Here is a 10,815-nt window from a genome sequence, read left to right as displayed (position 1 = left end):
GATAAGTCATGTGACAAGTATTAACCCTTTAACGCCACACAGACAGCCTGGGTTATCCGGGGTAGTGATAACCAGATTATTAGCACTATGAGCCTTTGTCTTATCGTCTCCTGGTTATGGCGTAATATGTCATGGCTACGTGTTATTATCTAATGGCTTATTATCTAATGACAGCGACTTAATTATCTCGTGGCCTTGCCTTACTATTGATATATATATTCTCAAAATATATATCTTTCCGGTTCCGTATTTGAATCTGTCTGAACATTACAGTTTAATATCCGCAAGTTGATCTTTCTAAGTCTGATTTTTCTGTTTCTACCAATCCTGGCGACTTGACTTACTTGGTATCTGAAGCATTTCTGGTATCGAGACCAGGGTTTGGCTCTATACCGGACTTGAACAACATTTCACAACTCGCACAGGCCGAGTGCAGTTCAGGATCAAAGTGTCGAAATTATATTGTAAATAAGCAAAGTCTAACAGACGTGAATCACTTTGGGATGCTTCTGTGGTACTTAAGCCACTAGATGTGCTCACTAGCTGCTTGTTCGCCTGAACTTCATTTGCTGTTAACGCGACAACTTCAGCTTGGCTTCGACACCTGTTTTCGTGGTATGTAACCAAAGTCATCACAAATCCTGGAGCTGTCTCACTGCTGAAACCTCCAGGTTTAGCACAAAAAGTCGGCGGTGGTAACAATATTGGACAAAATTTAATGTACATCAACCAACATGATATGCTATTCAAGCCTTATACATACGAACTGGTTGATAATTGGTCCAACAACGTAGCCAAGCAGTACGACATGCCCATTCTTGGTGTCCATTTTGAAGACGGGGAATATGCATGGATCTTATGATTTATAAGTCTGTTTCAGACCTAGGGGGTGACAAGTCTTCCAATACGAGCCCTCCAAGTGGCTATCGATACACCCATTTTGTGTTTGTGAAATATTTAGAGGGTATGTTTGGGTGTAGTAATAGTAAACACATATGGTACTGAGAATAACGATAACAATTACTGTTGAATTTTAAATATATATGATATATATATAAATATATAAATATGTATGTATAAATATGTATATAACAGAACAAATCCTTTTACCAGCAAAACCACTGAATAGAATTGCATCAGCTGCTTTAGAAACGATCATTTATACTATCGCCTTATTATTTAAACGGTTATGCACTGACGTTATTTTTACACATGATACCCGGTAAAATGGAACGAAATGGTAATACAAGATCCACAATTAGAATCCATTTTACTCTAATTCATACTGGTCAATAACTATACTGTATATATTGTTTGTTGTTTAACGCCATAATAAGCAGCACAGGATGGAATCGCAATTAAAACAATTAGGGTGTGTCAGAAAGATCTGGAAATTTCTGGACCCGTCTGCTAATGGCAAAACCTGGAGAACTTACAAGTACTTTTGAGGCCACGTGTTCTTCTTTCACTGTCCCGTGCAGAAATGGGGGCAACTCCACATTTCGAGTGGACAGCGCTTCCAGACTGTGAGCAGTATTCCAGCCATATGGCGGCGGTCTGTAAATAAACGAGTCTGGACCAGACAATCCAGTGATCAACAGCAGGAACATCGATCTGTGCAACTGGGAACCAATGACATGTTTCAACCAAGTCAGCGACCCTGACCACCCGATCCCGTTAGTCGCCTCTTACGACAAGCATTTAAAGGACTCTTACGACAAGCATTTACCTTTTAAGGAAAGCATGGGTTGCTGGAGGCTTATTCTACCCAGGACTTTCACGGGTCGAACAATAATGAATGGACGTAACGAAGGACATAATAACATTAAGACATATTATTCATTAACGGAAGCGTTTACTTTGTACAACGTATTTTTGCACATGACTAAAGATAAGATCCTGTTAGTCGCCACTTAAACGATAATCTAGGTTCGACATATACAAGTCTTCGCTCGTCACGCCGAAGACCCGGGTTCGATTCCCCACATTTGCTACAATGTGTGAAGCCCATTTCTGGCCCATTTCTGGTGTCCCCCGCCGTGATATTGCAGGAATATAGCTAAAAGCGGGGTAAAACTCAACTCACTCACTAATTCATTGTCCAGTGAGTTCTAATTACAAGCTATCGAGCTTTGCGTGTTTCCAGGTGAAGTGGATATCGAGTAGTCACATCTGGACAAAAACAAGTCCGATTCCTTGAAGCATGTGTTTGATTTAGTTCATTTATTCATCAGTTCATCTGTTTCAAGTTAAACTTTTCATTCAATGGTATTCAGCAAGCGACGGGTATGCTGGGAAAGTAACGATAATCAGAATAAGGTGATTCACGTATTTTGGTGAAAAGACATTCTTTCCATAAGAGAAGTTTTTCTAATTGTTGTGTAGTGTGCATTCTATTAATTTTCTACAATAGAGCTACACCAGTTGTGCAAACATTGATGTATGTTTAATGAATTTGAAACGAGATATTGTTCAGATCATAATTTACGGGTTATCAAACAATTCACCATTACGTACGTTTCACAAAATACATCCATAAAAGCGTTTTTCAGAAGTATTATGAGTGATAATCTGGTACAGAACGTTTTGTTCATTTTTTTAATTTTCTTTGCTTGCTGCCACTGTATGCCAAAAATGTTAACGTTTTTTGTAATTGAGAATTTTCATACGCGGTGTGTTCTTTTCCACATTCGTTTTAAACACAAACTGGTGCTGGGTAACGCCGGTCTGTCGCTTCTTAGTCAGAAGTAAGATATCATTTACGGAATTAATCACTGTGTAATAACAGTCGAGCAACAAAGTGTGAAAACGCCACACATACTGTACAACAAATGTGGACTCTGTCATACAAATAACACACAGGGCTTTTAAATTATGCTGGAACAAAACACACATCGAGCTACAGACTGTGAAAACGCTACATGTATACTGTATACAACTAGTGTAGACTCTGTCAAACAAATAACACGCAGTATGTTGGAACAAAACATATTTCGAAGAATACATAACAGGGTAGGCGAATGCATTCAATGCTAAAAACAGGAAAAACACAGTAAAGCATAACTGTGGCATTATGCACATTATAGGATAATATTCCCCTACCTACATTAGTGGCCACGACAAACAAGGAAACTGCAAGCTGTACACGCAATGAATATGTCGAGCGTGGCGACAATTTGCCTACTGACAACCCAGATTTGAGTGAATTTGAAACAGATCTGACAACTCGAGTTAAACAGACTGAGACCAAGTGTCCTGATGATAAAGATGAAGTCTAAGATGAAGACGAAATTGTGTTTCCTTTGTGTGACCTTTTCACAATGTAAACAAAATATACACACCTTGTTTTTCTTTGAATGAATAAACATAAATGTGCATTCAGACACTGTCTCGCGCCTTATTCAAACATGTTGGTAATGCTAAATTGACAGTTGGACTTCCGGTGTGCGCCGGCGTCATACTCAAACTGTCTATACCGGCTTTCTGTCCTAACCGGCATATTATTTGGTCCCGAGTGATGCCGGTACTGACAGTGTGCACCATATACTACCCATGAAGTTGAGACTCACTAGTGTAAATATAGCCACTTACTTTAGGCAACTGTTCTAAACTAGATTTTACAAAATATTCCCGACTGTTTCAAGGTATTATTTACAGGTGAACTGCTGCATTGGAAAACAAAATTTGTAGCTTTGAAACGATTATTGTTACGAGTTCAGTAAATGATAAAACTCGGTGAAAATGGCGAAGTCTTGATAAAACAGCAGTTCACATGCACGATATTTGCGAATGCTTTTCAGTAATTTGCTGCATGATCCTCGTGCAATTAATGGCATAAGGTTTGCAGCTGGTTCCCCCCAAGTTAGTAGAGATATTTATTTTCCATATATATCTGTGTAACATAAAGTGAGTGTTTTAAGTGAGTCTAAACTTTTGATGAATGGTATACAGAGTGAGTTTTCACATTATGACACTATCACACATCAGGACTGTTGTATTTTATATATCCACTATGTCAGAATGGACCTTAGGATATAGAATTTCATCATTGGCTACACAGGCTTGTTGTAGTTTGACAAAGATATAGAATTTTATCACTGGCTACACAGGCTTGCTGTAGTTTGACAAAGGGATGTTCAAAGGCACCTTAGGAAGTTTACCCCAGGAAGATCTGAGCTGAGCCAGTAGCTTGTCTTTGAATCGGTGGACGTAAATGTCCGTAATCCTTTCTTTCTTATCTTCAGGCTTCTCGAAGTCCCTGTAATGGTGAAGGAGGGCATCCGTTTTCGGCACTTTGTCATGTTCGTACCCTATACTTGGACACTTGACGTTATTTCCATAGACTAACACGTTATTTCAGGGAAGCATGAATAAATTTCATGAAGTGAGTTGATGATAGAGGTTTGTAAAATTTGACAGGCGAATGTGAAACCATTTCTGTTATGCGCACATAATTTCAGTTCAGTTTTCCGCCCACTACTTAGGTAATGACATCACATTTGTAAGTCTGTGGAAATTACATCACGTGTCCGAATATAACTGGCACAGGTCTGTCTTCTAAAACAAATTTTCAACGTTGAAACGATTCTTATCATGAGCTCAATAAATGATAAAAATTGACGAATTCTTACCAAACCTTTACACTAAAACGGAGCTGTTCACATGCACAATATTTGCACATGCTTTTCGTCAGTTTGATGCATGATCCTCGTGTAGTTCATCTGGATAAAGATAGGGTTGGTTCCCCAAGTTTGTGGAGAAATTTATCTTTGATGTAACCATATGCATATATGCACCATGTAGTGCTCTCAGTGAGTCTAAACGTTTGTGTAGTTTAGAAAAAAATTAATTATTATTTAATTATTTACCTAAAATTTTACAATTTATCGGCCGTTACATAAGCGTACAACCGATACAGGCGGACGGGTCGGATTGTTTTCTGCGTACACATGTCACGCAGTGCAAATTTATTATACTACATGCAGTAAACAGATTACTAACATTAACCACTACCAAACAACTGGCCATGGATTGATTTAAAGACAGATGGACTTAAAAGGTGCACGGGTCACCAGTCTTGCTCGACTGGACGTGTGTGTCCTCTTCCCACGAGATTCGCCTGGCCAAGCTCGCTCGGTCTCCTTCCAGGTATATTATTTCCATAAATACACACAGGTGGGTTTATTTTGGTCAGGTAAACAGGTATGTGGCGTACATACATATTGCTTACTCATATGAACTAGCAAATGCAGTGCACATACACTGTATTGATTCAAAAGGCATGGCTTGCATTTTACAGCTTTGCGATTAGTTTCATGTACATATATTGGCAGGCACAGACGAACCTCGTTTATATAGACAATTACGTTTTCTCAAAACGTCCGGATAAACGAATTCCCAGATATCCGATTCATTTTCGCCAGTAACCTTCAATGCCAAAATTGGACCGTTGTTCTACAAGGAAGAAACGAGTTTGCATAATCCCGAGTCCTACCCATGCAAGGAGATAACCCTAGAGCAGAGTTGAAATCTGTCTCCAGGTTTTCTACAGTAATAACATAGATACGAGTGTGACGTCAGCTGTAGTGACAAGTCTAGCTGAGACAATTGCCTTTTTCATTCTGTGCCTTCCGTTTTGTAACTGAATTGTAATCGTCAGTTATGCTCTAAATTACTGGTTATATCTTACATGTTTCCAGGTGAAGTTGGATATAGCCCATTTCTGGTGTTCAACGCCGTGCAGGAATATAGCTAAAAGCGGGGTAAAACTCAACTCACTCACTAATTCATTGTCCAGTGACTTCTAATTACAAGCTATCGGCTTCTGGCGTGTTTCCAGGTGAAGTGGATATCGAGTAGTCACATCTGGACAAAAACAAGTCCGATTCCTTGAAGCATGTGTTTGATTTAGTTCATTTATTCATCAATTCATCTATTTCAAGTTAAACGTTTCATTCAATGGTATTCAGCAAGCGACGGGTATGCTGGGAAAGTAACGATAATCAGAATAAGGTGAAAAGACATTCACAAGAGAAGGTTTTCTAATTGTGTAGCGTACATTCTATTAATTTTCTACAATAGAGTTACACCAGTTGTGCAAATATTGATGTATGTTTAATGAATTTGAAACGAGATATTGTTCAGAACATAATTTACGGGTTATCAAACAATTCACCATTACGTACGCTTCACCAAATACATCCGACCCGTGAAGGTCCCGGAGCAGAATAGGCCTTCAGCAACCCATGCTTGCCTTAAAAGGAGACTATGCTTGTCGTAAGAAGCGACTAACGGGATCGGGGGGTCAGGCTCGCTGACTTGGTTGATACATGTCATCGGTTCCCAATTGCTCAGATCGATGATGATGTACTTGGTCACTGGATTGTCTGGTCCAGACTCGATTATTTACAAACCGCCGTAATATGACTGGAATACTGCTAGGTGCGGCGTAAAACTAAACTCACTTACTCACACTCACAAAATACGTCCATAAAAGCGTTTTCCAGAAGTATTATGAGTGAGCCATTTATGAGTGATAATCTAGTACAAAACGTTTAGTTCATTTTTTTGTTATTTCTCTCTTTGCTGCCACCGTATGCCAAAAACGTTAAATTTTAAATTGATAATTTTGATACGCGTATGTCCTTTTCCAAATTCCCTTTGAACACAAATAACACGCAGGACCTTTAAAGTATGGTGGAACAAAACATACAGTAGAGCAACAATTTGTGAAAACGCTACATGTATACTGTATACAACACATGTAGACTCTGTCAAATAAATAACACGCAGGACTTTTAAAGTGTGCTGGAACAAAACACACAATCGAACAACAGTCTGTGAAAACGCTACATGTATACTGTATACTACAAATGTAGACTCTGTCAAATAAATAAGATGCAGGACCTTTAAAGTGTGCTGGAACAAAACATATTTCGAAGAATACATAACCGGCAGACAGGAGACTGCATTCAATGCTAAAACAGGAAAAACACAGTAAAACATAACTGTGGCATTATGCACATTATAGGATTATATTCCCCTACCTACATTAGTGGCCACGACAAACAAGGAAACTGCAAGCTGTACACGCAATGAATATGTCGAGCGTGGCGACAATTTGCCTACTGAAAATCCAGATTTGAGTGAATTTGAAACAGATCTGACAACTCGAGTTAAACAGACTGAGACCAAGTGTCCTGATGATAAAGATGAAAATGAAGTCTAAGATGAAGACGAAATTGTGTTTCCTAAACTGACTTTAAGGGATGTTTTGAGAATGTGCACCCAGATCAAACATTTCGCATCCAATCAGGAAACATGACATCGTATCATGTGGAAAACTTGGAAAGTGCAGCTGAGGACATTGCGCTCGTGGCATCGGCACACAAAATACAAAGTAAGATCGGTGACCTTTTCGCAATGTAAACAAAATATACCTTATTTTTATTTGAATGAATACACATGAATTTTTCCGGTGTGCGCCGTCGTCATAAGCAAACTGTCTATTCCGGCATTCTGTCCTAACCGGCATTTTCATTTGGTCCCGAGTGATGTCGGTATTGAAAGCGTGCACTTCCCATGAAAAGTTTAGACTACCTAGTGTAAATATAGCCACTTACTTCATGCAACTGTTCTAAACTAGATTTTACAAAATATTCCAGACTGTTTCAAGGCACTGTTTACAGGTGAACTGCTGCATTGGAAAACAAATTTGTAACTTTGAAACGATTATTGTTACGAGTTCAATAAATGATAAAACACGGTGAAATGGCGAATTCTTGACAAAACAGCAGTTTACATGCACGATATTTGCACATGCCTTTCAGTAATTTGCTGCATGATCCTCGTGCAATCAGTGGCATAAAGTTTGCAGCTGGTTCCCTCAAGCTAGTGGAGAAATTTATTTTCTATATGTATATAACATAAAGTGAGTGTTTTAAGTGAGTCTAAATGTTTGATGGACAGTATGCATAGTGAGTTTTCACATTATGACAATATCACACATCAGGACTGTTGTATTTTATACGTCAACTATGTCAGAATGGGCCTTCGGATATAGAATTTTATCACTGGCTACACAGGCTTGCTGTAGTTTGACAAAAATATAGAATTTTATCACTGGCTACACAGGCTTGCTGTAGTTTGACAAAGGGATGTTCAAAGGCACCTTAGGAAGTTTACCCCAGGTAGATTTGAGCTGAGCCAGTAGCTTGTCCTTGAATCGGTGGACGTAAATGTCCGTAATCCTTTCTTTCTTATCTTCAGGCTTCTCGAAGTCCCTGTAATGGTGAAGGAGGGCATCCGTTTTCGGCACTTTGTCATGTTCGTACCCTAAACGGTACTTCCAAATTTGGTGTACACCAACAGTCTCCACCCGAGTAGGAATGATGATCAACTTTGAACGAGTGAAGAATTCCAGATCAGAGGACTCTCTCAATACGTTCAACAGCACGATAGATTTATATTTCACTGCTTCACTCCTACCGGAAAAATTCTTCGAATATGCTGGCCATTCTTTCCTGAAGAAGATACACCTTATAATGAAAGCACCAGTTTTAGGGTTAATTGAAAGCCTTTTCTGAATCAGAGATGACCATGTTCGGCCTACTTTGGGAATTATAAATTCATCCAGATCCGTAAAGACTATGTATTTCGAGCTGTGCAAATGTCTGTATAAGCAATCATTCAAAGCTGCAATTTGTGCAAAATAGTGTACTTCGACTATTTCGCTTGGTGGCCACGTGTTTACCCGCACTGGAAGATGCCACTGCACAACTTCTATAGATCCTTCCGCAACATAGTGTCTGAGGACAGCGTCTACATTGGTGCCCGTGCTGTAATTATAAAACACTAGCTTTTGGGCACCCATTAATTTGTTGAACTCCACCATTTCTACCAACTCGAAAGCTCGGCTATATTTGAAATTGAGTGGCGTCACGCAAACTGTAAAGTTTGTTGTCGTATTCTTTGAGTACATCACCTTAAGAAGGTTAAGTGGCTGCTTGCAAGACTTAGTCACTATTGAAACAGCATACGGGCGTCGGTTTTTGGGTATGCCACACTTAATATACACAGCTCGATATCTGAAAATATAAAAAAGCGGTCTTCATTACAGCGTTTGTAAAGTTGCATTACTGAGTCGATTTATAGTGGAGGAATATTGCAAAAAGCTGCGTAAATCATGCTCACTCATTCAGGTGTGGGGTCAGTCACAGGCAAACTGTACCGCTAATGGAGTTGCGCAGCATAGATAATATGACAAGTCTTCATATATGCTCGCATGTAAGAAGACTGGTGAATTCTCTATGGTGCGCAACCCATTTGCGCTACAGTTTGCCTGTGCATCAGTAAAGTGTCGCTGCTCTCCCCACCACCACCACCAACCCCCAAAAAACCAAACCAACCATCCCCCACACCCACACCTCACACCCGCAAAGAAACTGCTGAAATGACCCTGATTGTGACAAACTCAACAAACTCACCCATGAACTCACCATTCAACCCACTCACTCACTCGCTGAGAGCAAAGCCAAAAGATCTAGTCGCCATAGAAGGTATAAGGCACCGTAACACCGACCTACCCGAGGCCCGGATAATACGTACTTTCGCTTATGACCCTCCAGTAGCATCTCGACATGTGCCTGAATTTCGTAAAGTTCCACGTGCTTGGAGTCTTTAAACCACAACTGACACAGGAGGGGCCCGTGTCTGTTAAAAACAGACAGACCAAGAACACGAACAATAGGAGACGTTCCGGCGTCGTCGTAGAATGCGGAGAAAACATACAGGACATGACCTTGGCCCACCTCCTGCCAAACCTGTGTGTCCTTGATATCCGTGGGCCGCCTGATGAGAGGGCACAATGCTTGGCCTGGTGAAAGTCTTTCCTCATTTGTCCTGTTAATGGGTCTGATTACGGCCTGTACCCGTTTCATACTGGCAGTGGCGGGTGATCCTAATAGGTAAGTATAGGTGAAAACAAGTACGACGTTAACTACAAATATCATACACACACCGTTGGCAACACGTGACTTCATATTCACTTCTCCCGAAGATTTTATCAACGGGTAGGCTTTAAAGAAACACTAGAGCAAGGTAAACACGCATCTGCATGTTTCCCAATTCATTTTGCTCATCTTGACCTGCTTTCTTCAACGTCTTTCCCCTCCCACAGGCTGAATCACAGTATGTCCTTTGTGAAGTATCGTCAACTGACAGACTTAGTTGTTCCATTCATAGGCTTATAATACAGATCACAGAAATAGCCCTTCAGTGGGGAGCTGTTTCTGTGACGGCCAATACGGGATATCGGTTTCTCGCCTTCTGTTGTGGCTTATATAGTATGACTTCTCTTCTCTCACTATCACTTCATCGTCTGTGTTATGGCCTTCTGCTGTTGTCGTTTTCTTGTCTCTCGCTTTCTCTTTTCGAATTATCGCTTCTTCGCGGCCATCATCGAATTCGAGAAGGCGATGTCCCCACCTGGCCACCATAGCTTCAAAGTAGCGACATGCTTCAATGAACAACTTCATATCATACTGTTTTTTATTTGTGGGATTCCTATTCAGTGTGATCTTATTGTGAGGCTTTCTTTGTCCTCGTCGTGACGTATTGCATGTGGAGTTATATTTCCGTGTTGGGCTGACACTGTCACCGAAGCTGTCGAGCGACCACTCAACAAAGACAGGGCGCTTGTACAGCTAGCTCGGTATTATTCCAGTAAAACAAGATCTGGGGAAAACGCAAACAGCTGTTGATCGTTCAGCCGCGACCCATGCCGATCATGACACACCACCACTCCCATACCTGATC

General features: G+C 40.4%; 1 protein-coding gene across 1 annotated transcript; it reads right to left on the bottom strand.

Annotated features, from left to right (window-relative positions):
- Window positions 1-5,906: 5,906 nt before the first annotated feature.
- On the bottom strand, window positions 5,907-10,219 carry LOC137258139 (beta-1,4-galactosyltransferase galt-1-like). The gene is made up of 2 exons (XM_067795704.1): window positions 9,607-10,219; window positions 5,907-9,086 (listed from the first exon to the last, which is right to left on the bottom strand). The coding sequence occupies exons 1-2, from the start codon at window positions 10,038-10,040 to the stop codon at window positions 8,126-8,128; spliced, it is 1,395 nt and encodes a 464-aa protein (XP_067651805.1). The 5' UTR covers window positions 10,041-10,219; the 3' UTR covers window positions 5,907-8,125.
- Window positions 10,220-10,815: the final 596 nt, after the last annotated feature.

The sequence above is a fragment of the Haliotis asinina genome, chromosome 12 (assembly GCF_037392515.1).
Source record: "Haliotis asinina isolate JCU_RB_2024 chromosome 12, JCU_Hal_asi_v2, whole genome shotgun sequence".
Classification (NCBI taxonomy): domain Eukaryota; kingdom Metazoa; phylum Mollusca; class Gastropoda; order Lepetellida; family Haliotidae; genus Haliotis; species Haliotis asinina.
This window is presented reverse-complemented; position numbering and strand designations above follow the sequence as displayed.